This window comes from Pipistrellus hanaki (genome assembly GCF_964339955.1).
Source record: "Pipistrellus hanaki genome assembly, chromosome: 16".
Taxonomy (NCBI): domain Eukaryota; kingdom Metazoa; phylum Chordata; class Mammalia; order Chiroptera; family Vespertilionidae; genus Pipistrellus; species Pipistrellus hanaki.
This window is the reverse complement of record NC_140518.1, coordinates 3,914,547-3,940,820: the sequence shown is the minus strand read 5'-3', so window position 1 is coordinate 3,940,820 and position 26,274 is coordinate 3,914,547. Positions and strand designations below refer to the sequence as shown.

The 26,274-nt window shown below is 62.6% G+C and overlaps 1 protein-coding gene across 2 annotated transcripts in view; it reads right to left on the bottom strand.

The window, feature by feature from the left end:
* Window positions 1–26,274, bottom strand: part of SDK2 (sidekick cell adhesion molecule 2) — a 186,274-nt gene that overhangs the window by 56,283 nt on the left and 103,717 nt on the right. For both annotated transcript variants that reach the window (XM_084862127.1, XM_084862128.1), the window contains exons 4-15: window positions 21,074–21,221; window positions 16,127–16,260; window positions 12,043–12,154; window positions 10,528–10,718; window positions 10,251–10,334; window positions 8,515–8,709; window positions 7,016–7,132; window positions 5,371–5,538; window positions 4,364–4,466; window positions 1,998–2,174; window positions 1,262–1,398; window positions 557–704 (exon numbers count right to left, since the gene is read on the bottom strand). In XM_084862127.1, coding sequence (XP_084718253.1) covers window positions 557–704; window positions 1,262–1,398; window positions 1,998–2,174; window positions 4,364–4,466; window positions 5,371–5,538; window positions 7,016–7,132; window positions 8,515–8,709; window positions 10,251–10,334; window positions 10,528–10,718; window positions 12,043–12,154; window positions 16,127–16,260; window positions 21,074–21,221 — 1,714 coding nt within the window. The remainder of the gene's footprint in view (window positions 1–556; window positions 705–1,261; window positions 1,399–1,997; window positions 2,175–4,363; window positions 4,467–5,370; window positions 5,539–7,015; window positions 7,133–8,514; window positions 8,710–10,250; window positions 10,335–10,527; window positions 10,719–12,042; window positions 12,155–16,126; window positions 16,261–21,073; window positions 21,222–26,274) is intronic.

The following is a 26,274-nucleotide window of genomic DNA, read 5'->3' as shown; positions in this document are numbered from 1 at the left end:
CACCTCCTACTGCGGATGTGCCCGCAACCAAGGTACATGCCCCTGACGGGAATCGAACCTGGGACTTTTCAGTCCGCAGGCCGATGCTCTATCCACTGAGCCAAACCGGTTAGGACTGTTTCCATCATTTCACAGAATGCTTTGAGGAGAGCCTAGCAGGGCTGGAGTCCGGCCAGGTGCCGGCTGTGGGGATGGGAGCAGGCCTGCGTCCCTCCGGAAGTGCACGCCTGGTGACTGGGTGGCAGTCCGTGGGCCTGCGGGGCAGGAGGGGCAGGTCTCTGAACCTGCAGAGCCTGCAGTCAGAGGGAGGACCGAGCTTGGTGGAAGCCTGGCCCGCGCCGGGCGCTGCTCACAGAGCTACACGCGTGTGGTTTCACGTCAGCATCACCATCTCCCTGGGAGGCAGGAGTGTGTGCTGTGACCCCACCCACAGATGCGGAGACTGAGGCTGGAGGGCCCGGGGAGAGCCGGCCAGCACCTGCGGGCAGCCTGGCCACAGTGGCTTTGGCAGCCCCGCGGGGCCCTCCCCGAGCCCGCCCCCGAGACCCGCTCTCACCTCTCTGTGTCCTTGCTGAACTGGCCTTTGCCCACGTCGTTGACGGCGCAGAGGCGGAACTGGTAAGAGCGTGCGGGGACCAAGCCCTTGACCACCACCGAGGTGGCCTCGGGGTCCACGCTGGCCAGGAGCACGGCCCACGGGGCGTCTGCAGGGACAGAGGGCGGGGGCAGAGGTGGGCATCTTGGGGGGCCATGCCTCTTACCCCTGTGCCCTGCAGGGCCCAGCCTCTTCTGGGCTAGCAGAGGAGTGCCACCCGCTTGGTCCAGGAGAGGCTGGTCCGTCACTTTTTTGGCCCCTTGGCTGGGTGGGAGGGGTAGAGGGAGGTGGGAGGGAGGGACGGAGGGAGGTGGAGGCCGCTGGGGAGGAACCAGTGCTCGCGGGGACTGAGATGTATCCGTCTTTTCCATCTTTTTTCCCCCCTCAGATCGATGAGCTCCGGGCATGCTGACTTAAAACGCCGTTTAAATTATGCATGCCCGCTCTGGAGCTCGCAGTGAGGAGGAGAAAATGCTCACATCCGGTGCCTGGCGAGTATCTTGTCCAATTGTCACCGCGGCCCCAGGGAGCCGATTGGGTCATGTGACAGCCCAGGCGGCTGAGTCTCCAGAGGGGAGGGTTTGCCCCGAGGCAGAGGCCCGGGACGTGGGTGCCAGGACCTCATGGCTGAGCCCCCCCGCCCCCCCCACACTGTGCGAGCCTCACTGTTCTCCGACATCTCCAGCACGTAGCGGAGCAGGGGGCTATTGCCGTCGAAGGGCTTGGCCCAGGTCAGGTTGATGGCCCTCCTCTCCGCGGTGCTCAGCGTGGCCGCGGGGCGCTCGGGCGCGTGGGGCAGCTGCCTGGAGGAGAGAGGGGGGGCCGGCCCCGGTGAGGTCCACGGTCGGGGGACACGCGGGCGAACCGGACTCGGATATGGGACTCCCCGATGCCTCGTGCTCGGCCACAGAACGTGGCCTTGGAGTACGGTGACCAGATCGTCCAGGTGTTGGCGGGACAGCCCTGATTTCTAACAATTTTTCCCGCATCCCACGACGTTTTTAAAAAGTCCCGATTTTTGGAAAGAATCTTTCCAATGTTTCCAATCTTCCAAAAAATCGGGAGGTTTTTTTTTTTTTTTTTTTTTTTAAAACACCGCGGGACGCGGGGAAAAATCGTTAGAAATCAGGACTGTCCCACCGACACCTGGACGATCTGGTCACCTTACCTTGGAGCCATCTACTACCTGCAGAGTCTCCTCTCGGGCCCGGAGCCCACCCGGCCACAGCCACACCCAGACGCCCCTGCTCTTGCAGGGGCCCCGCCTGGCAGGATGCCTGGGCGTGTCCTGAGGGTAGCGGGTGGTCCCCGGTCCCCCGGGGGCCTGCCAGAATGAGGCTTCTCAGCGGGTGGGTGGGTGCTGCTGGCTCCTCTGGGCGCGGGGCCGGGTGGGGGCCCTCACCTGACCCGCAGGTGGGCGCTGCGCGAGTCGTTGCCGCCGGCGGAGAGCACCCGGCAGGTGTAGGTGCCGATGTCCCCCGACCACGTCTGGGCGATGTGCAGGGAGCCGTTCTTGTCCAGGCGGACGCGGGGGTTGCTCTCCACGCCCAGGGCGGCCCCGTCCTTCTCCCACATGTACCTGCGGCAAAGAGGAACCGACAGGTAAAGACGTAGAGAAGGGCCGGCCGGCGTGGCTCAGTGGCTGAGCGTCGACCTTATAAACCAGGAGGTCACAGTTCAGCCGAAACCGGTTTGGCTCAGTGGATAGTGCGTCGGCTTGCGACTGAGGGGTCTCGGGTTCGATTTGGGCCAAGGGCATGTACCTTGGTTGCGGGCACATCCCCAGTAGGGGGCGTGCAAGAGGCAGCTGATCGATGACTCTCTCATCGATGTTTCTAACTCTCTACTCTGTATCTCTCTCCCTTCCTCTCTGTAAAAAATCAATAAAATATATTTTAAAAAAAATAAACCAGGAGGTCACAGTTCAATTCCCGGCCAGGGCTTACGTATGCTCTGGCTGTGGGCTCGATCCCCAGTAGGGGGCGTGCAGGAGGCAGCTGATCCATGATTCTCTCTCATCATTGATGTTTCTCTCTCTCTCTCTCTCTCTATATATATATCTCTTGCCCTCTCCCTTCCTCTCTGAAATCAAATAGATTTGATTTAATATAAAAAATAAAAATATATTAAGAAATAGAGGTAGGGAAGTGGGGGTGCTCTTGGGGTGTGCTCAGCCCGGGCTGGTCTGCAGGAGAGAAGGTGGGTCGGGGACCCTGGGCCGCACCGGCCTCCGGGGCTGGTCTCGGGGAAGGGTGTGGCGGAAGCCAGAGCAGCCTGCCGTCCGTCATCCCTGCGGGAGGGTGTGCGTCCGTCCAGGAGGGTCAGCATGTTAAGTCTCTGCCGGTCATTCACACCTTCGGGTCCGGTCCAGGGCCGAGCCTGGCTGCTTTGCGCCAGAAGTCACCGCCGGGGGCTGGCACAGGTGTTCGCCCCATGACGGGACGAGGTCCCCGCCGCCCAGGCTACGCGTGGCAATCAGGTGTGTGAGAATCCCGAGACCCTGCATCGCTGTGACAGAGTGACTTCCGTGTCCAAAAACCACGTTCGCCTCGGCCGGTCGGCACCGAGGCGGCCTTGAGCAGTGACCCGCATGCCCGTGTCTGAGCGTGAGAGGCGTCTCCTCGGGAACTGCTCCGGAGGACGTACAACCGTCGTCGCCATGGACACGCGTGGGCGGCCGGCTCTGGGCAGGCACCTGAGTCAGGGGTTCGGGATCACCCGTGGGCCGTGTTCCGCCCACATCTGTGTGACTTAACGGCTCCTTTGGCCTCTGCGCTGGCACCGCGCGGGGACGTCCCACAGGGTCCGTGTGGGGAGTCACAGGAGCTGTTTCTCAAACTGGGGCCCTGAGGCGGATCCTCTGAGAGCCGGTTTTGGTTTCAAAGTCTACCAGCCCTAAGGCCGGCCTTGGCTTCCAGGGTCCCCGCGGTGTGGCCGGACAGACTGTCATAAACCCAGTGGCCACCAGATGGCGCCCCAGGACGCAGCTGTTCTGGAGTGTGGGAGCTGCTGCTCCAGGAGGAACCCTGGCCCACACAGCACAGAAGCCACAGGGAGGGGCTAGTCACCTCAGAGGAAGCAGCTACAACTGTTTATTTAGCATCCCAAAGGGTCGGTTTTCTCCTGGGGTTAGTTCCCAAAGCCTTCCCCAGGGTTGGCCCCCAGGGGTCTTCACCCCAAGCTTGGTGGGGGCGGGGCAGGGGTGGGGGGTGGGGTCCCAGATCTTCAGCCTTTCAAGGCTGCTTCTGCCCCGAGCTGCCCCGCCTGGGCCTCTCCAGAGGGTTCCACCGAGGGCGCTGGCGCCTCCAGGCCACGTGGGGGTGACTCCGTCTGGGCACCTGCCCCTCCCCTGTGTGTGCCCCAGGCCCTCTCCTGGCCCGGCCCTTTCCCTTCTCCCACACCTGCCCACTCAGACCCTCTGCTGTCCACTCAGAGGGCGGAGGGGCTGGGAGAGCCAGCAGCCCAATGCCCCTTCCTCCCTCCTTCTTCCCTCTTCCTTCCTCCATTTCTCCACACCCCCTCTTCCCCTCTCCCTCTCACATGGCCCAATTCAGTCCAAGCTCCTCTGCTCCCCAGGCATTTACACAGCGCCCCCAACACCCCAGCCCTGCAGCAGGTCTGTAAATGGCACCTCCCTCCCCTCCCAAAAAAATGCTCTGTGGCCCCACGGGCAATGCCCACCTCCTTGGTGCAGACACTGGCCCAGCTACCAGCCACCCTCAGAGCTGCCCTCCCCTTGGCCTCCCCAGGCCGCCGCAGAGGGGGTACCTGATGGTCACCCGGGGGTCGTGGGCCACGCCGCACACCATGGAGGCCTGGGTGCCCTTGATGACGCTCTGGTCCTGGGGCGGCCTGGTGATGCGGGTCCGGGCTGAAAGACAGCAGGGGGCGGCGGTGAGCAGAGGGGCGGGCGCCAGAGCGACCGGAGGGAGGCAGGGGCCGGGAAGGTGAGGGCCGGCGAACCGGCCGGCGTGGCTGGGCTCCGTGGGGGGATGAAGGCGGACCAGCAGGCGAACGGGAAGACCGCCGAGAATGTCCCCGCCCGCTCATGAGGGCACCGCGCCTCCCCGAGACCTGGGATCCCGGGAGCCACGGGCCTAGCGGGGGGTCACTGAACGGTGCTCCCACACACGCGTGTGCGGGATGAAATCCCAGAAACCTGGGGGTGGGCAACATCCTGTTCCCAGCACACGAGTGGTCCAGGCCAGGTACACGCAGGCCTAATGAGCTGCTCACGGGGCCACCACCTGGCAGCCCACCCAGCAGGCCCACAGGCGTGTCTGTCGCGGGGGCAGACCCCTGGTGTGGGGGTGCAGGCAGAGCTGGAAAGGACGTTTCCGTAGAGCAGGGGTCAGCGGATCACAGTCTGGGGTCACGTCCGGGGGCTGCCTGGGTGAGCACACGGGGGCTGGGCCACAGCCACGGCCGTGGGCGAAGGAGCATCTGTGGTCCTTTCTTGGTAAAACCGAAGCGTTGGTTGAGGAGTTGCGACTGCCTGGCCCACACGCCCGACATACGTATGTACACTCCAGCTGGTCACGGAGACCGCTCGCTGGCTGGGTTCTGCCTCAGGTGCACGAGGACAGCTGCCCGGCCACACTCAGAGCAGCCCTCCATCTGAACGGTGTGTGCGAGGCCCTCTGGTAAGAAGCCCGCCAGCCGGACAGACATGGGCGGGCGGAGGTGCCGGCGTGCGAGCGTGTGCTCTGCGGGGCCGGCAGGGCTCAGCGCGCGCTCACGCACAGACGGCACCGCGCTCCGCTCCGCACACTCACCCCACACGACCAGGTCCGCCGAGGCCTCGTCCACGCCCCGGGAGTTGGTGGCCAGGCAGGTGTAGGTGCCGGCGTCGGAGAGGCGGGCGGGGCTGACCAGCAGGCTGCCCGACTCCAGGAGCGTGAAGCGGGGCAGCTGGACGGAGCCACTGGCCAGGATGCGCTCCCCTGCGGGCGGCATGGGGCGGGCTCAGGCGGCAGTCCCGACTGACCGCTCACCCCACGCCCCCCTCCTGGGCTGCCCCGGGTGGGGGTGGGGGTGGGGTTAGGCAGGCTCCCAGCTTTAGGAAGGCCGGGACTGGGTGGTGACCGGCTGCGGGGGGAGGGCTGAGGCTCCTGACGGCTGACAGCCCAGGGCACAGATCACAGAGCGGCCGGCAGCCCGGAGCCAGGGCTCCTGACGCCTCTCGCCCACCACCCTGTCTGCCCTTCACCGGGCCGGCCGGGCACTGCCTCCCGAGGCAGCCGGCACCGGGGCGGGCGGGGGTGGGGAGGGGCGGCCGCTCTGAGAGGTGGTGACAGGCGTCCTGGGAGGATGGTTCTGGAGAGTCACCTTCAGAGCGGGGGCCGAGGGACCTGGAGGGTGGGAGCAGCCGGGAGGGGGTGGGGGATGGAGAGAGGGACGGGGCAGCCCTGGCCAGGACGGACCTCCCTGTGCAGGGGACTTAAGGAAGCCTGGCGCCTGGAGGTGGAGAGAGAGGAAAGAGAGAGAGAGGGAGGGAGAGAGGGGAAAGGGAGAGAGGATGTGCTGTGTGTAGCCAGCCTGCGAGGGCAGGTTTTCATGGCTGTCTCTATTTAAAAAAACACCCCACTGGCCCAAATAGGGGGAGATTCTCCAGGTGCAGGCCTGTGAGCAGGTGTGTCTGTTTGCACACGTGTGCAGACACACTGAACTAGCCAGCGTGTTAGGTATGTGTGTCTGGTTCCGTGTCTAGGCACATGCCTGGGTGTGGTGACGTTCATCCCGCACGGATTGACCTGAGCACCTACTGTGCGCCGGCCTCTGCTCCAGGCTCCGGGGAGACGGCAGAGGACGCGGCTGCCAGGCCTGCCCTCGTGAGCGATCGTGTGTGTCAGACGCCAGCGGGTGAGGCAGGCGGCCGCGGGGAGGGCCTGGGGCACAGGGGCTGGGCGAGGCCCGTGGGGAAGGTGCCTCTGAGCGGGGCTTAGAGGTGTGTGTGTACATGTGTGCACATGCGTGTCCATGCGTGTCCACGGGGAGAGCTGGAAGGTGAGTGTGAGACACAGAGGGGACAGGAGGCACGGAGTGGGTGGACGTGGGTGGGCGGCCGGGCTTTGCTGGCTCCGGCGTCTAGAGCTCCCCTACCTGCATCCACACCCACAGACCACGGACCCCGAAGCACACCGTCCCCACCACAGAGGGGACCCTGCGGCCAGGGGGCGTGAGCAGCTCAGCCAAGGTCACAGGTCTCAGAAGACGCCGAGCTGTGCCTGGAGCCTGGCGGGCAGCGGGGCGGGGGTGGGGGCACTCACTGGGGTGTGACAGGTGCCCCCCCCCTCCGAGTTGTGCCCTGTGACCTTCACAACGCAATCCGGGACACCCACCCAGCCCGGCTGGCTCCCGAGGGGCTCTGAGGACGGCCGTGCCTGCTCCCGCCCTCCCAAAGCAGCCCATCTCCTCTACCTTTCTGCCAGGTGATGGCGGGCCGCGGGGCCCCCGACGTCTCGCAGGCCAGCACCACGGCCATGCCGTCGATCACCGTGCTGTCCAGGGGGCCCCGCGTGATGTTGGGGGCGATGCCTGCGAAGGGAGACAGCGGGGCCGCTCAGCTGCAGCTGGGAGGGCCTCCCTGGTGTGGGGCCCTCTCCCCCCACATTGGGGAAGGCTGCCTCCCGCCCCCAATCCCCACTGGGGAAGGCTGCAGGGGCCTCAAGGGGTCGCACCGACGGGAAGGAGCAGGGAGGACCCTCGAGGGCTCCCACGTTACCCGCCCCGCGGAAGGACCCAGGTGAGCCCAGTTCCCGCCTGCCTTGCTTCTGGAGCCTCTCTGGGTGGGAAACGGAGGGCTCCCAGAGCAGCTCCCGGCCCCGTGACCAGGAAAAGGGGTTCACCCTCCTTAGACATGACACTGAGGCTCTGCTCCTTAAAACAGGACAGCTATGGCCGCCCGGGCATCGCCCGCCCGCTGTCTGAGCGGCCGGGCACTGGGCCTGGCAGCACCGGGGGCCCCTGGCCCCTCTACGCCAGAGCGGACGCTCTCTGTCCCCCTTCCCTGACCTCGGCCCCCTCGGAGCCCCCTGCCCGGGTGGGTGTGGGGCAGGGCTCCCACACGGACCAGCCCGGACCAAGCTCAGGGAAGCTGCAGGCCCAGGGGGCAGCCCTCCTGCACCTCCCCCTGCCTTGGGGGCAGCCCAGGCCCTCTCTGCCCGCGGCCTCTGCAGCCTGGGGACCAGCTCTGCTGCAGAGACGTGGCATCTGCAGAGCTTCGGTGCGGCCACGCACAGTGCCCCCGAGGGCGGAGGCGGCTCCCTAAGGGGGCAGGGCCGCTGCTATCGCCCCAAAGCCACTCCTGGGGGGTGGGGTTGGCGAGTCGGGGAGCTGAGGTTAAAGTGCTGGCTCTCGCTGGGTGGGCCGGCGTGGCTTGGTGGCTGAGGATCAACCTGTGAACCAGGAGGTCAGGGTTTGATTCCGGGTCAGGGCACAGGCCCGGGCTGTGGGCTCGATCCCCAGTGGGGGGCGTGCAGGAGGCAGCTGATGGATGAGTCTCTCGCATCATGGATGTTCCTCTCTCTTTCCCTTTCCCTTCCTCTCAGAAACCAATAAAAATATCGGGGGGGGGTGCAGGGGGGGGTGCTGTTCTCTTTGGAGAAGCGGGCGGGTCCACTGGGCTGGGACAAGCCTGCAGGGCGGGAACCGGGGCAGCCGGAATGCCTCAGCCTCTCCGAGCGCCAGGGAGCCCGTCCTCAGCGGGATATTTGGGGGAGGGGGGCGCGTGGGGACGGAGGCCTCCTCCGGGCACTGGACGCGGGGCTGCGGGAGCAGTGGGTGTACGTGGCTCAGGGTCGTGCTCGGGGATCCTGCCTCTGCTCTCGGGACAGGATCCGGTCCTGGGTACGAGGGGCTAAGGATCTGGTCCCGGGGGGGAGGGGCCCCAGGGAGGCCGGGGGGGGGGGGGGACTCACTGGTGACGGCCAGGTAGGTGGACGTCTGCGCCTCGCCGGCCGCGTTGCGGGCGAAGCACTGGAACATGCCGGTGTCGTCGGGCACCAGCCCGCTGATCTGCAGGCCCCCGTCCCCGCGCTGCCGGAAGCGGCCCGGCCTGGCCACCTCCACGGCCGCCGCGTCCTTGTACCAGGTGATGGAGGGCGGGGGCACGCCTGGGGAGAGGGGCCAGTCAGCCGCCCGCCTCCCTCCCTCCCTCCCTCCCTCCCTCCCACTCTCCCTCCGCCCCAAGGAGTGCGCAGTGCAGGCCCAGCGTCTGGGAGGGGGTCCCTGGGTGACTTGGTTTCTAGAATCTTCTCGGACGGGCACGGCTGGCCCTGGGAGAGCGGGAGGATGATCTCAAGTTCTTAAAGAGCAGGTGTTTCAAGACCATTTAAAACACCCCGCTTTCGTTCAGCTTGGGGATGCTGGGGTGGCTAAAGGAGACTTTTTTCCTGCAACATTCAGCACCGGTTCTTGTGGGCTCCGGGACCCTCCCGCTGGGAGTGGGTCTCCAACCCCACGGGCCACAGAGCCCCGGGCAAGGAGCCCGCGGAGGGGACCAGGACTCCTCGGGGACCCCCAGAAGCCCCCGTACATGGTCTGCACAACGGAGTGAAGGGGGATCCCCTTGCCTCTCAGCCTTCCCACGGGTACCCCCAATCCCCCCCACTCTCCCTCTGGGCCTCTCCGCTCAAATGTCATTTCCCTAGAGGGCTCCCCTTGCCCGTTCCCAAGCGCACCCCTGGCTCCGTGCCTCCAAAGCCCGCCCGCGTCTCCTCCCTAGTGCTTTGCACCCCAACATTCCATGTCCCCGTTCCTTCCCGTCGGAATGTCGGCGAGAGCAGGCCGTGTCTCCCACGGACAGCCCGTCATCATTGAATCGGCAGGCACATAACATAACGGGTGTCTTATGACCCCTGGCATTTCGATGAAAGGAAACGGGGCATCTCTATTTGCTCATTGGACTGTCTGCCCGCCTCACGGGAACGCCAGCTCCCGTGTTCGGCACAGGGCGAGCCGTCGGAAAACACGGTTGTTGATTGGATGCATGAATCGGGCCTCCCCCAGGCGGGGTCCCCTCTCCCTGTCACTCTCCACCTGCCTGAGCTACGCTGTGCCTCTCTGCTCAGTATTAGGTCTTGTCCCTCTGGGCCTGTTCCCCGCCCCCCACCTCCCAAGTTCATCCTGGTTTCGGGCTGTGTTTTGGCTCAGCTGCCCTAGAAGCGGGGAGGGTGGGGATGGGAAAAGCAGAAACCCCCCAGGAGCTCTGACAGGGGGGCCAAGTAGAAATGGTCGGCGGGGGGTGGGGGGGGAGAGGGAACAACATAACCCAGAAACCAGGAGGTCCTTCCGAGGCACATCTAGGGCGAGATGTACCCCCCATTCTCCTAGTTCGGACGTGCTGGTAATTGGGCAGCGCCGACAACTCTCGAATTATGGGCAATTTGGGTCTGTCACCTATTCAGAAATCACAGTGATTTGGGCTCATTTGTAACCCTCAGGTTATGATAACGCAGGTGGGTTCCCAGGCCCGAGATTACGGTAATTTGGCCTGTTTGTTTCCCGGGGGTGTCTGCTCACAGCCAGGCAGACTCTCTGCTCAAGGGCGGCGCCTGGAGGAGGCAGTGGCGCTGAGGAACGTCGGGGACAGACAGGAGAGGCTGCAGGGTCGGGGGCCCTCGTCCCCCTTCACCCTCACCGCCCGCTGGGGTACCTTTGGCTCGGCAGGGGATGTCCACCACTTTCTCCATCTCCGCCGTGATGTGTCTCTCCGGCTCCCTGAGGAACTGAGGCGGCTCTGCAGGGAGGAAGGCAGGGGAGGGGATGAGAGCCATGCTCCTTATGATAGAACCACGCTGCCCCTCCCCCTGTGGGCCTGAGGTGGTTCTGCAGGGAGGAAGGCAGGGGAGGGGATGAGAGCCATGCTCCTTATGATAGAACCACGCTGCCCCTCCCCCTGTGGGCGCCCCCGCAGCCCCGCCCCGGCTCACCCAGCACGGACAGGTAGGCTCCGCGGACCACGGAGGGGACGCTGCTGCCGCGCAGGACGGCCTCGCACTCGTAGAAGCCGGCGTCGCTGCCCGTGGGGCTGGGGATGGTGAGCCGGCGGTTGTAGTTGCTGATGCCGCCGGACAGCAGCACCCCGTCCTTCCTCCAGAGGATGTGCAGCTTGATCAGGGGCCTGGAGCGGGGAGGGGGCGGGCCTCAGCCACGGGGACTTCCGGAGGCCGGAGGGCAGGCCGGGGTGAGGAGGGAGGCCGGGGCCAGGCGCCGGGGTTTGCGCAGCCTCCCGGGTTTTCTAAGTGCACAGCCCTCAGGCACGTTCCTGCAGGGCTCTGGGCCTCCGTTTCCTTCTCTGTGGACTGGGGCCGCGTGCTCTGCGGGGCTGGGGTGACGGTGGACGCACGGACGCAGGGGCGGCCCGGAGTAACTCGGTGCCCGGGGCTCCGAGAGCCGGAGGCTTCCTTCCCGAACCTTTCTCCCCCGCCCTCCGTGTGCCAGGCCCCGGACGCAGCTCAGCGGACGGACAGGAGGTGGCTACAGGCGAGGGAACAGGTCAAGGAGGAACCCGGGGGAAGCACCCACCGTGTGGAGACGGGGTGACAAAGGCAGGTGGGCGGATGTACCCATCCCCCAACTTCCATGGGGTGAGGATGAGAGCCGAGCCCTTTCCCCCCCCCCCCCCCCGCACCCCCCCCCCCTGGCAACCCCAAGCTCCCTGGGACTGGGTTTGCCCGGCTCTCCTATTTGGCCGGTCCCCCAAGGCAGGCACACAGCACCGCACACAGGCAACACGGCACCACACGCAGGCAACACAGCATGCAGCCAACACGACACCACACGCAAGACGGAAGTGTTTGTCTCCTGGGAGCCAACGTGAGGGTCCTGGCCCTAGCTGGCTGGCTCAGTGACCGATTCCGGTCAAGGGCACACACCTGGGGTGCTGTGGGAGGCAACCCATCCCTGTGTCCTCTCACATCCGATGTTCCTCTCTCTCTCCCCCCGCTCCCACTCTCTCTGAAAATCAATGGAAAAGTACCTTCGGGTGATGATTAACAACAACAACAACAGCGGTGAGGGTCGGGCACGCCTAGGAAGGGGCCTTGATTGCCCCCAAGCCCAGGGCTGCCCTCCCCAAAGCCCCCGTGTGAGCCGTCTCCGGCCCGTGCCTGCCTGCAGGAGGGCACCGTGGGCAGAGGCCCCTGCCCGTCTCCCGGCTGCTCTGAGGGTTGGACGTGAGAGGGCTCCCGTCCCCAGCTTCCTGGGCTGAGACTGCAGGCCCCTAACTTCCCCCGGAGCCGGGCCCCTCCTCTCGGCAGCAGAGGGCGAGCGGCCTGCTTGTGCCGACGGCCTGCGACAGCAGCTGGCTGGCACGGCCGCCCTCTGTCCTTCCCTGGGGCCTTGTAGGACACCCCGGGCCTCTCTGAATGCCGGCAGGTCTCCCGGAGCAGCCCTGGGGTGGGGAGTGGGGGGGAGTGGACAGGGGGGGGAGAGGCACTGCCCACCTGGCGTTGGCCACGCACTCCATGGTCACCTCTGAGGTCCCGGCCACCACGCTGGTGTTCTTGGGAGGGATGATGATGGTGGGAGCGATGGGGTCTGCGGGCCCCCCGACATCTGGGGAGAGGTCAGGCGTTAGCAGGATCCAGCTTTGCCGAAATGGGGGGAGCTCCTCTGTTCCCTCCCGCCCCGGGGCTGTCCACATCGGGAGCTCGCGTGAAAGACGCCCCCTTAGCTCCGGTCCGCCCCTGGTGTCCCAGGCCCAGGCGGGCACATCCCCAGGAGGCTGTCTGTCGTTTATTGAGCACCTACTATGTGCCGATGGTCTGCACTCACCAGACCGGCTCAGCTCAGGGACACCTGGAGCTGATAGGGGTGTTGAACCAGGTCTCCCCGAACCCCAGGCCCCTCTTCTCTGGTCCAGGGTCCCCGGCCACTGGCTGTCCCTCCCTTTGAGCCCCGTGGGCTACCGCCTGGACCTGGGCATGAGCTTCAGGGTCCCTGGGGTGGGATGGAGGGTCACACTCTCCCCTCTCCTCTCCCAGAGCCACCCAGCCGGCCCGAGGCCCGGGGCGGCCTTCTATCGTTAAACTCTGAGGGCGCTGCTCCTCCAGCTCCACCGAGGGGCACCGCTCGGGCCCGTCCGTCTCCTCCTCGGACCCATCCGTCTGGGTCCCCGCGCACCCAGATGTCATAAACACCACGGAGCACGCTTTTACGGGTTCGGCTGTATCAGCAGCCTTCAATCGGATCGCAGTTTACGGCCCCGGCATCGGCTTTTATATTGTTGCAATTATTTTATTTTATATGCTCCCTTTCTTCCCCTCCTTCATTTCACTTTGTTTTTGACATTCTGTTCCCGTTGGACCTGGGCCTTTCCCGGCCAGGCCTGGAGCGCGGGCAGGGCTGACCGGGGCGGCCGGGATGGCCACAGACCGCCGGCGGCTGCGAGCTCTTGCAATGCGCGCCCCTCGCCCCTCTGATTGAATGGGATTTAATTTAAAATAATTTGTGTTTAATTAAAAACAGCCCCCCCCCCCCCCCCCCCAATCAGTTACCAGAACACTCTCAGGAAGCCTGGGGCATCCTGGCACACGGCCCTGCCTTCCCAGCTGCAAATTTTCAAAAAATCCTGAACCCGGACCGTGTGTGTCAGGTGACAGGTTTGCGTCCGGGTTGAGATGCGCGGCCAGGGTGAAACACCGGCCTCTGACGACGTTGCGGGAAAGAGAACACGCCCGTGTGACATATCGCAGGGATGTGTTCCTGTATTGATGGTGCGTCACCATGGTACTGTTTTAGATATGTCGGGTTAAGTAAAGTATATCAATGGCATATTAATTTGTTACCTATTTCTCATCCCTTTTTTTTCTTAAAAAAAATTAGGCTCCTGTCAAGTACTAGGTCACGTGTGCAGCTCCCGTCGTATTGCTATGGGGCAGCGCAGGGCTGACCCTTCGGGGTGGGGACACCACCAGGGCGGGGCTTTTTCAAGTGTGTGACAGCCCGGGTGAGGTCACCGGGGTCACACCTGGGCAGGGACAGCGCCCGGGGCCACGGGCCTGGCTCTGTCCGTCATTCCCGAAGAGCATGGGCGTCCCTGGGAGGGCTGCTGAGAAGCGGAGCTGCGGGAGCAGAGGAGGGGAGAGGGGTGGAGGGGGAGCGGAGGGTGGGGAAGGCTGAGGGGTGGGAGGGATATAAATGTGAGGAGCTGGAGCCGGTGGCGGTGGCGGGCTGCGATGCATTTGCCCGGAGTGCCCGGCTGGCAGCAGGCGCTCAGGGAGGTGTCAGTGACAGGAGCAGGGTTTGGAGGCACAGTCGCTTGTGGGAGGAGAAATGAACTGACAATCAGCTGGTTCTGCTCCCATGGGGGACCAGGCTCAAACCGCTGTGTGAGAGCAGGAGGCGGGGGCGGGGGGCTGGGGAGACAGACAGCTGGGGAGGCTCAGTAGACGCGGGTCCAGAGGGGCCCTGCCTGCCTCCCATGGGGCGTTAACACGGAGCAAAGAGGGAACAATCTGGAGTCGGCCAGGAGCTTGGGTGCAGGGGGAGGAACACAGAAGGAACAGGAGGCTGTGGCCTCTGGCCTCAGGGGAGCCTGAGTCACCAGGACGATGGATGGCCTTGACCTGGACCATGAACCTGGCTTCCTACCAATGACTGATGCCCCTGGACCCTCGGTGTTCTGACCCCCACTGAAGACATGGGGATAAACATCTCCCTCTGGGGGCCAAATCCTGTCCCCACAGAAACCGCAGCCTCAGCTCATGGGCTAGAGCCGTGGTCGGCAAACTCATCAGCCCACAGAGCCAAATAGCAACAGGACAACGACTGACATTCCTTTTGAGAGCCACATTTTTTAAACTTAAACTTCTTCTAACGCCATGCCTTCAACGTAGACTCGCCCAGGCCGTGGTGTTTTGTGGAAGAGCCACACTCAAGAGGCCAAAGAGCCACATGTGGCTCTCAAGCCGCAGTTTGCCAACCACGGGGCTAGCGTGACCCTGACCCAGGTCAATGTCAGAGGTTACCCCTCGACCCGGACAGGCCAGCCCCCAGCACGCACCCCCGTCCCCGCATCCAGGTCTCTCTCTAGGCAGACTGGAACCTGGGGTGCAGGAGAGAGAGCTGCAGAAACAGGGGAGCGGGTTGCGGGCGCTCAGAAGGCCCAGGAGCGGGGACGGGAGGGGCTGGGGAATGTTCTGGGCCTCCCAGGCACCGGCAGACGGGCAGAGGCCGGGTCAGAGGAAGGACACGGGAAGGTCCGTGTGCCCGCACGCTCCTCTCGCTGCTGGCGGGCCCGTCCCAGTGGGACCGCGATGATAAATGAGACGCGGGCTTGGAGCGGGGCTGGGACAGATGCGCCGAGGCGGGAACATCTGGCTCCCCAGCTTGCGTGGCTGCTCAGCTGCTGCGGGAGGCGCTGGCCTCTTCCCGCACCCTCTGTGGTTCCCCGCCGGGGCCTGCTGCAGGCCGGCCCCCACCCCCTCAATCCCGGGGACGGGGCGAGAGGGAGGGGGCCGGGCGGGCGGGGAGCACCTCTCAGCGCCTCCATCTCAACGCCTCTTCGCCAAAGGAAGCTCAGGGAGACAGCCTGTCCATGGGCTGCCCTCTGCTGCTCCGGGGAGGGTGGGGCCTCTCTGTGCCGGGCCCCCAGGGGTCTCTGGGGACGGGGGACTAGGTGCTTCCGGGCGGGAGTGCGGCAGGCACTGTGTTCCCGCAGCGAGGACGGCCTGGCTCCGGGGACGAGCTGCATCTGCACGTGCCGGCTGAGCACAGGCCGCGAGTGTATTTGTTTAAGAAGGAGCTCCTGCCGAAACCGGTTTGGCTCAGTGGTTAGAGCGTCGGTCTGCGGACTGAAAGGTCCCAGGTTCGATTCCGGTCAAGGGCATGTACTTTGGTTGCGGGCACATCCCCAGTAGGGGGTGTGCAGGAGGCAGCTGGTTGATGTTTCTCTCTCATTGACGTTTCTAGCTCTCTGTCCCTCTCCCTTCCTCTCCGTGGAAAATCACTAAAATGTATTAAAAACAAAACAAACAAAAAAAGGATCTCCCCACCTCCTGGCCGCCCTCCCTGTCTGCACCAGGGCCCAGGGGTGGCACAGTGCACAAATGTAACCCTCCCCGCCCCGCCCCACCCCTCCCTGGCCTCCAGGGCCCCGCTGACCGCCAAGCCGGTGTCCCCTCTCCCGGGGCAGGGTCTCAGACTTGTCCTGGGAATGGGGTCCCCGACGCAGCCCCCTCCTTACCTGCCTCTGACACTCCGCCCCCGGCTGGATCTCCCCCTCCCCCTACAGCCCCGCGAAAGCCTCTCCAGCCGCTCTTCCAGCCGGCGTGGCTGGGGCCCCCTCGCTCCTGTGTGTTTGGGGGGTTCGTGTGCGGTTTGGGGGAGCTCTCAGCAGGGCGCTGGGAAGTAGGAAGGCCATGCCCTCCTGCCCCAATTCCTGGGCCCCCTAATGATGGCCATGTCTTTTTTCCGAGAGCTTGTAACCTCCACTCCTTCCATCTTTCCCATGACCCCCTCCCCCCTCCCCCAATCCCGAGATTTCCTGTCAGCGCTGCCGTCGGCCCGGGCCCGCTGCGGACTTACTCTCCACGGCGAGCGTGATGGGCTGGCTGGTCTTGTTGTCCCCGTTCTTGTCGTTCACCGCCTGCACGTAGTAGCGGCCAGCATCCGGGGCCACCGTGGACAGGATGACCAGCGTGTTCTCCAGGGTGATGGCTCTGGGGAAGGGAACAGGCTCAGCTGACAGGGGCCCGAGGGGCTCTCAGGATGGAGTGAGGGCAGGAGCCGGTGTTCCCCTCCTCCAGCCCACCTCCCGGAACCACCGGCACCTGCCATCCACCCACACGGGGTTTGATGAGAACACGCTGCCAGCGCTGGGGACCAGACCCCAATGCAGCACCTGCCAGAGTCCCAGACCGGAGGCTCCCTGTCCCCACCTGACACCCGGGCTGCGGGCTGTGCCCACAAGGTCCCTGGGACCTGTGCCCTGGCCCGTCACAGCATCGATGGCTATGTGGGCGGAAGGTTAGTGCTGTGGATGCACCAGGGGCATCCAGACACCTGAAGAAGTGTCCTAGAATGAATGATGAGTGAATGAATGAATGATGAATGGACGGATGATGAATGATGAATGAATGAATGATGGATGAATGAATGAGTGATGAGTGAACGAATGAATGGATGGATGAGCAATGATGTTACATTCAGAAATGAACAGGACCATTCCGGAATCAGTGCCTTATCCTCATCCTAAATGTGTCTAGGTCAGTGGTCGGCAAACTCAATCAACAGAGTGACAAACTGTGGCTCGTGGGCTGCACGTGGCTTGCGAGCCGCAGTTTGCCGACCACTGGTCTAGGTTGATCCAAAGGGCCCGGGTCGCCAGGAACATGGACTTCTGGGGTTCCCGTCCCCCTCTAGCCCCCTCTCGTGGGACCAGCGTCCACCGCCCCAAAGCTGGCCCGTGGAGCGGATGGGCTGGGCTGGGGGAGAGGGGAAAGGAGGTGGCCGGGCAGTGGGGTGCGGGTGTGGGCTGCGGGCTCCCAGTCCGGTTCCCGCTGCGGGGACCCCCTCACACAGCCCCTCGGACCCGGGTCTGCAGGCGGGACAAGGGGCTTGCCCAGGCGGGCAGCGGGGCAGCCCGTTCGCTGTGGGGAAGCCGTGCCCGGGGCACTGCCTACGCCGCCCCACTGTCATCCCCGCCCCCCACTCTCCCCGTGACAGACAGAGCCACTGGGCTGTCACATTGGTCCCGGGTTTTAATGTGATGTGCTCGAGACAGCTGTTAAATATCCTTAATGTTAGTTTAACAAGGACACATCCAGTTGAATTCTTTTCAAATTCCCCCATTAGGTGACTGTTACCGAGTTCCCAACCAGCTCTCGTACACACAGCCCCCAGAATGCCTCTGCAGCCGCTCGGCTGGGGCCCCCTCGCTCCTGTGTGTTTGGGGGGTTCGTGTGCGGTTTGGGGGAGCTCTCGGCAGGGCGCTGGGAAGTATAATAGGAAGGCGATGCCCTCCTGCCCCAGTTCCTGGGCCCCTGATGATGTCCGAGTCTTCTTTTCCGAGAGCCTTTGTCTTGTAACCTCCAGCTAATGAGGTGGGGCAGAGTGAGGCTAAAATACTGAAAAAGCAACAAAAATGGGCCAGGGATGGCGGCCATGCCCCAACCGGGAACTCCCCTTCAGTGGAGCTGTGGGGTGGGTGAGGGCTGGGGGAGGGAGGCAGGGCTCTGGCCGGGGCCAGGGGTGAGCTCTGGCCCAGCCTCTAAGGAGCATGCAACCTCCTCCCCGCTGGGCCTCAGTCTCCCCGTCTGAGCAAGGAGTGGAAGCACGTGTTCCTGAGGGTTCCTCCCAGCCCCGAGGGTGGAGGTTCTGAAACCGCCCTGGACTTCACTCCCAAGTGCACAAAGCTGTTCTGGCACTCAGGAGGGCTCCCAGCCTGCATCTCCCCCCCCCCCCCCCCCGCCATGCACCCATGCTGAGAGAAGCCGGTGGAGGTTTTTTTTTGAGGGGGGGGCGCCAGGCCGGCAGGGCTCAGCTCTCAGGCGGGGGCTGGGCTCTATGTTTAGGCATCCTCCTCCCGTTTCCATTTGCCAGCTCTTCCCCACCCGCCTGCATCCACTGCTTCTCTAAGCCAGCTTATTCTCCCGGCTCCGGGGGGCCCGATGGATAATTTAATTAAGAATAAATAAATCATCCCAGGACCTGCCCGAAGCCCAGCACCAGGCTGTTAGGAACCTGGTCTGCGGGGCGGGGGTGGGGGGTGGGGTTAAAGGGGGGGATGGGTGGGCTGCTAATCACTGGTTGTCTGGGCAGAGAGCAGCCCTGGCCCTGCACACCCCGGCCGGCCGGCGGCATTCACAGATAGGTATCTCTGGCAAACAGACACCAGAGGATTTCCTACCGGGAACCTTTCTCCGAGTTATGAGTATTAATCCGCTGTAATTGCCGAGATAGCATCACCCCGGCGGCTATCCCGCTCGGAAGGCGTGCGGAGACGGTGGGAGCCCGCACGGCCTCCTGCCCCGGTGCCCGGGCTGCTGGGCATGCCAGGCGGGTGAGGACAGAGGCCGGAATGAGAAGGGGAGGTGGGAAGGTGCCAGGAAAGGGATGATGGGAGTGAGGATGCAGGCAGGGTTCCCCGATCCCAGCACGGGTGTAGGCGGGGGTCCAGGGGTCCCCTCCCGCAGCCACGGCAGGTGCCGTCCATCTCTCGTGGTCTGGACGGGCACCCACGGGGCCTGGGTTTCCCACGGAGTCAGAACAAGGCCTCAGGGAGCCACAACTATGTGATGGGCTTGCAGGACGCCACCCCTGATACGCCTCGGACGTGGGAGATAACGTCAGAGAGGGGCTGGGGGGGACGAGGACTCAGCACCTGTCTCCGCCTCACCGTCTGCGCTAACGGTTGACCGTGTGCTGCTGGCGTGTTGAACCGTGACCAGGTTGAAGGGAGCACCTGGCTCACACAGCCTGAGGCCACCTGTACCCTATGCGAGGGGTTTGGCTCTAAGTCTCCCTCAGTTTTACACCCACAGCCTCTGCCATGTCACGGCCCAGGTCCTCTCAACCAAAAGATGGAGTCTGTTTCCCTGCTTCGTGAGTCCGTGACTTTCTTTGAGCAAAGGGAGGTGAGCAGAGGCCTGGCAGAATCTGGTTCTGCTTCTCTCCTTCGCAGTGGCCAGGAGAGGAAGATGCTGGAACAAGCTGGCTGGAGGGGAAGTCGCGTGGAGCACATGTGAGTCTCCCGGCCATTCTGATCTGCCAAGAGCCAGCCAACCCAGCCGAGAGACAGAGCCCAGCCACCATCACCCATCTACAGACTCATTACGACCAATACACGCTTCTTGTTTCAGGCCCCTGGGGCCGTTTGTTACACAGCATTAATATGTCTGTAGGTAACTGATACATTCTAGGACAGTGGTTCTCAACTGCCTATTGGAATCACTGGGGAGCACTTAAAAATCCCGATGCCAGGGCACATCCCATTTAATGAGCTCAGAATGTGTGTGTGTGTGTGTGTGTGTGTGTGTGTGTAGGGGAGGGGTAGGATCTAAGGATCAGTATATTTTAAAGTGTCCCAAATGATTTTACGAGGTCACCAGGTTGAGAATCACTGTACCAGCACCGCTTCTTTCCAAGGACAAACACTTGACCCGTTTTGTCCCTGTATTTTGACCCTCTTCTCACACAATGCCCACGTAAGACAGAATTAAGGGCCCGAGTCTGGAGTCTGCAAGCCTGGAACCCGCTGTGGTGAGATCTGGCAAAGTCGTTAAACGCTGGGGGCCTGATGCTGCCATCTGTAAAATGGGGATAAAACCAGCCGCCTCCTGGGGCGGTCCTGAGGGTCACGTTTGTGGAGCGTGCCCCCCTCTGGGCATGGAGAAGGGAAGGAGAGAGGGTGTCTCTTCCCTGGAGGTGCACCCCTGTCCCCGAGGGGAGGGCGAGGTGTGGGGTGTGCCTAACGAGTCACCTGCCACGCGTCTAAAACGGAAACCATCCCCATTTGCCACGATGTTTTGAATTTAATTTTTAAAAAAAGTTTGCAAGGACTCTTATAAAAATAAATACATTACTCACAATTTGGGCGTCCTTGAGTGTTTTTCCGTTGAAAATTCTCACGGAAAATGATTTTTTTTTAAAAGCGTCTCTAGACGCGAATGGCACACAGAGGGTTAACTCAGGCCTGAGAACACAGGATAGGCCCCCAAAGGACAGCCGCCCTGAGGGTCCTGATGCTTCTCTCATGAGACACCCTGGTCCCCACAGGCAGGAACCGGCCAGCTCAGCTCCTGCTCCCTGCAGAGGCAGGCCGGCTCCGCCCGCAGCTCCTGCCCCAGGAGGCCCGACAGGGCGTCCATCCTTCTCCTCTCCTGGGAGAGAGGTGGGGAGAGGGAGCCGGGGAAGGGGGGCCTGGCTGGCCCGGGCTCCGAGGGGGAGCGGGAGGGCCGGGCGTGTCCGGGAGGAAGTGCTGGCCCTCGTCCTCCCTGGAGGTGCTGGCTCCCTCGCTCCTGCCCACAAGCCGGGCCGGCACCACCGACGCCGCGGGCCGCACAGAGGGGTTTTGTTTGGGCTGAAAGGGCCGTGTGTTCTCTCCCTGCCAGGCCCCGGGCCTCACCTCCTCCCCGCAGCCAAGACACACAGAGCCCGGCACGCCACGGACCCCCCGGCACCCGCACGCCGGAAACACCCCGGGGCCGGCGCCCGCCGGGGCGCTGCCAGCCCGCGGCCCCCTGGCCTCGCTGGCCGGAGTCCTGGGCCTGGACCGCAGGGCGGCGCCTCCGCCCGGGCCTGTCTGGGTTGGCGAGGGCGCTGGGAGGCAGGGCTACCCTCCCGCCGAGAAGGGCCAGCACCAGGGATCCCCCAGGAAGGCGGCCTCGCTCCCTGCTCCCCGTCTTCGCATGCACATTCCCAGAAAGGCTCTCACCGGGGAGGTCCCCGGGCTGCTGTGTCCCAGAAGGGCTGCGAGCTCAGCTTTGTACAGCCCCCCTCCCTCCCAGGGCACCCCCTTTTCCGGGCGCTCACATGCGGCTGCTGGGCGGGATCTTGCGGCCGTCCCGGAACCAGGTCACCTGTGGCCGCGGGAAGCTGGCGATGCGGGGGGCGCGGATGACGGCGGCTTCTCCGTGAGACACGGTCTGGCGCTTCTCGCCCTCCTCGAAGCTGCCCATGTCTGCGGAGGGAAGAGCACACGCAGGGTCAGGGGTCGGGGGTAGGGGGTCGAGGGTCGGGGCCGTGGCAGAGACTGGCCGCTCCTGGGCAGGGGGTGGGGGGTTGGTGACAGTGGAGGGGGAAGGCAGGCAGATGACCAGGGCTCAGGGCGACACCCCGATCAGACCAACCCTCATGCCCTCACCGCCCCTGCTGTCATGGGCCCTGCCTTGGGCTTTGGGGTTTACATCCATTTCTACCCGTATTCATCCATGGAGCAACGGATTGGCCCCCCAGTCATGAGAGGCTGGTTGTTATTCCACACACTTTGCAACTGGAATACACTGAGTGGCCAAATTATGAGGATCTCTGATATATTAGAGGCCCGGTGCATGAATTCATGCGTGGGTGGGGTCTGGCCAGCCTGGCCAGGGGGAGGGGACATGGGCGGTTGGCTGACCTGCTTGCTGGTCAAACTGCTATTTGAGGGGACAATTTGCATATTAGCCTTTTATTCTATAGGATATACACTGAGTGGCCAGATTATTATGCATTCAGAGATCATAATAACATGGCCACTCGGTGTATATACTAGAGGTCTGGTGCATGAATTCGTGTATGGGTGGGGTCCAGCCAGCCTGACCAGGGGGAGGGGACATGGGCAGTTGGCCTGCCTGCCTGCCGGTCGAACTCCTGGTCAAGGGGACAATTTGCATGTTAGCCTTTTATTCTATAGGATATACATTGAGTGGTCAGGTTATTATGTGTTCAGAGATCATCATCATCTGGCCACTCCGTGTGCTGCCCATGCAGGCTCAGAGAGCCCGGGAATGCCACAGAAGGGGCAGCGTAGGGATCTGAACTTGGGTCCTCAGCGTCTGGTGTCAGGCCACGCTGTCCTTCAGCCCTGCCCTCCAGATGCTCCTGCTCGAAGTGCAGCCGCCATGTTGGAAGGAAGCTCCATGTAGCCCACACAGACATGGGAACCGCTCACGTGACAGCCAGCGGTCAACACAAACACGGGAGTGAAGGTGTGGGCCCTCAGAGGACCTCAGTCCCCTGGTCTCTGAAACCTCAGTCCTCCCAGAGCACAGATAAGCTGCCCTATTATGCTCTTCCCAGAGTCAAGGCTCACAGCTCCTGTGAGTGTGAGACACGATCGCGCCCCGCCATGCTGTCTTGGCCTGCGGGGCTATGCAGCCATAGAGACTGGAAGAGCATGTTCACGTGCTAAAGCTGAGACCTTCTGTTTGTAGTGTTAAAACATTAGAACATAGACTTTTTCAGAGTTTCGTGTCAGCATCCACCCCTTCCACGAAGATGACCCCACAGGACCCAAACGGGATCAAAGAACAAAGACGCGTGGAAGGGGGACCCAGCGCCGGGTTTTCTCCCGGGTGGGCGTGTCCGGCACTGTCTCACGGAACCGTCACGACAACACGAGAAGCTCAATGCTGGTAAGCAAACACGTTTAGTTGTTGATGAATTGCGACGACGCGGCTCTGCCTACAAAAGATCGCTCCCGTAAATCAGCTTGATTCCAGTCCTTACCATAATTTTATCTATTTAAAAAAACTTTCTCACACGACTCCGAAGACAGATTTGAACAATTTGAAGCAATTTCATGGTAATAGTGTTTCTTTTTTCCTCTCCGCAGTTTTATTAGCTCCATTTCGTCAGCGAGGAAATTAAAGCTCATGGAGATGGAGTGGCTGATCCGGCGCTCAGCGGCGAGGGCCGGGCCCGCGCGCCAACCTGGCCCCCCTCCCGCTCCCTCGCCGCCTCTCTCATGACTCACACCCGGCGTTGACATTCCTCACGCACGTTCTTTATCTCTTCCTGCTACAGCGTCAGCCTCAAGAGGCTGTTCTAGTCCGTGGCACGCATGGGCGAACCCCTACAAGACACCTGGCCCCGTGCTCTCTCTAAGCTCGCCCGACGCAGTCATGCACCACTTATTGAGCCCCCCGTGGGCCAGGCAGGCCAGGTGGCACCGGAGGACCCTGTCCCTGGCCTCCGGGAGCTTCGAGTCTGGTCAAGCCAACGCACAGACAAACCTTTGGTGACATAGCTGACGGCTGTGAGGAAGGAGTGAGGGTCCTCCTTTTAGGAGAGACATGCATCACGAGCAGGCGTTAGCTGTGTGTGTGTGAGTCTGTTGTGGGGGCTGATGGTCCAGGGGCGAGGGGGTGTGTAAAGACTAGGACACATGTGTCAAACACAAGGCCCGCGGGCCAAATCCAGCCCGCCAGGCCTTGCAATGTGGCCCGCACCGCGCTGTCATCACTGCACTCCGCTGACAGTTTATGACATTGTCAGTTTATGACTGTTCAGTAAACCATTCGGCCCGCGATTTAGGCTGGATTTTAGATTTTGGCCCCTTCTCTGATTGAGTTCGACACCCCTAGACTAGGAGGTCGGAGAGAAGGGCAGTGAGAGGAAATGAAAGGTCAGTAGGCAGGGGCCTGGGTCTGATCAGTGAATGGATAAACGATGGGTGGATGGGTGGGTGGGTGGGTGGATCGATGGATGGGGGGGTGGATGGATAGAAGGGAGGAGGAATGAGGGATGGAGGCCTGGAAAATTGTCTGTTTGTGTGTATGTCTGAATGGATGTATAATAGGATATATGCATATGTATGTGCATACTTGTGTTTGTATGTATGCATGTACAGATGGATGGAAGGAAGGAGGAATGAGGGATGGAGGCTGGAAAATTGTCTGCATGTGTGTACGCCTGAATGCATGTGGACGCATGTACGGTAGGATGCATGCACATGTGTGTGCATGCACGCATGTGTGTTGGGATGTATGCATATGTGTATATGTATGGTGGACGGATGAAGGGAGGGTACAGCTGGCCTAGGTTCAAGTCCTGCAGAGGACACTGCCCTGCGCCTTTCCATCCCACAATCTCCCGGCCTCCCCGAGGCTCTCAGGCCCCGCACCCTCCCAACCTCCCATCTGTGAGCCACTCTGTGAGCTGGGCTTCCGGCTCTGTCAGGAGCCGGAGCCTCAGCACCTGGGCCCGGGCACAGCCCGGCACGGACTGACCGGCAGCAGCAGGGCCGCCAGGAGGGAGTCACTCAGCTTTCACTCAGGAGAAGGGAGAGAAGAGAGGGCCCCAGCCCAGGGGCTGGACCCAGCCCCCCTGGGAGAGCTCCCGGGCGCTGAGGCAGACACGGGGGCGGCCGCACCTCCTCCCCTGTGCTCACGGCGAATACCCGTGTGTGCCCTGCCGCGCTGCCCCGGCTGCCCCACCGATCCCCGAGCCTGCGGCGAGGGCCTGGGCACAGCGGAGGCGGCCTCCCCATGCCCCCCGTGTCTTCGCTGCAGCTGACAAGGTCTGGGGCAGGAGGCATTCTGCTTCAGAGTCTACTCACGGCTTTTATTTATTCTCCAAGCCGCTCTTACCAGGAAATATGTCATTACACACAAAAGAGCGAGCGTAATTATAGGCGCCATTTAAAGAAGAATAGGAGAAACACGCGTGTACCCAGGGCCCACCTCCAGACAGAACTCTAACAAACCGGGTCCCGCGCCCCCCTCCCCCGGCCCTGCACCCCTCCCAGGCACATCCCCCCTTCTCCAGAGGTAGCCAATGCTGCGCCAATCATGCTTTTCCTCCACACCCCCAGTCTCACCGCCTACAGACACCCCCGTGACCAATCATGGCTAATGTAGTCTGTTGCTAAGCCCTGTGTACCTGAGAGCATGCTGTACGCTGTCTACTGGGACTTGCTTTTTGTGTACAACCTATTAATATTTTTGGGGCCCCACCGATGTCCCTGCACCTTGCTTAGTCGCTCTCACGGCTGCATGGACGCCTGCGGAGGGAGGCAGCCGCGTCTGCCTGGCCTGCTATTAATAATAACGGCTCGTGCAGCTGAGAGGATCCCTAGAGGATGCGCCTGGAGGTGCGCTGCTGGCCTGCAGGCCGCGCACACGGTAATCTGACGGGACAATGCCAAACTGCCTGCCAAATCGGCACCGATCGGCACCGATCTTCCTATTCGCGCTGCCACCAGCGCAGATGGGCGCTCCTGCCGATGCTGGGTCTTCTGGACCCTTTGGCTTTGGCCAGTCTGGTGGGCACGAGGTGGCATTTCGTAGTGGTTTTGTTTGTTACACAGCAACGCTTTCTCCGTCTGATCAGACGGTATCATGCCCCTGTCCCCAACCGCTATTCTAACGTCCAAAGTACCAACCACATCTTAGCATGCCACCGTCTGTCCCCAGCACCTCACTTCCTCAGCCACAACGTTCACTCTTCACGTCCCACCCTCTGCTCCGGCCTCCCTGGCCTCCGACACTCAGATCTACCCCAGGGCCTTTGCACTTGCTGTTGCCTGGCCTGGAAAGACCTATCTCTTGGTCTGCGTGGCTCACCTCCTTCCTTCCTTCCTTCCTTCCTTCCTTCCTTCCTTCCTTCCTTCCTTCCTTCCTTCCTGTGCTCAGTGTCACCTCCTCAGACACCATTTCCAAAAGGACCCCTGTCCCAGCCTCCACCCACCTCACCTGGCTTTGTTTTTCCTTAAGACATTTTATTTTTCTTCATGGGCCGTCTATAGCCTATAGTCTATTCTATATTGTTATGTGTCCCCTACTACTTCCTTAAGGGCTGGAATGGATGTCTTGTTGTTGCTTTTTTAATCCTCACCTGAGGATATTTTCCCATTGATTTTTAGAGAGAGTGGGAGAGAGAGGAAAAGACAGATAAAAATATGGATGTGAGAGAAACACATCGATGGACTGTCTACTGCACCCACCCTTACCAGATCCCAGGTGGGGAGGAGCCTGCAGTCAAGGTACGTGCCCTTGACTGGAATGGAGCCCGGGACCCTTTGGTCTGCAGGCTGATGCTCTATCCACGGAGCCAAACCGGCCAGGGGGGCATGAGTGTTTTGTTTTTGACCCCTATGCCCTCCCTGCCTAGAACGGGGCTCAGTGCGCAGGGGGCGGGCAGCCACGGTTGTTTCATTAAACATCCCGGTAAAATGGGGGCTCCCGGAGCACACGGCGACGCTATCCTGAACCACAGCACGGCCCCTGCGTGTCCACATGGGTGCACTCCGG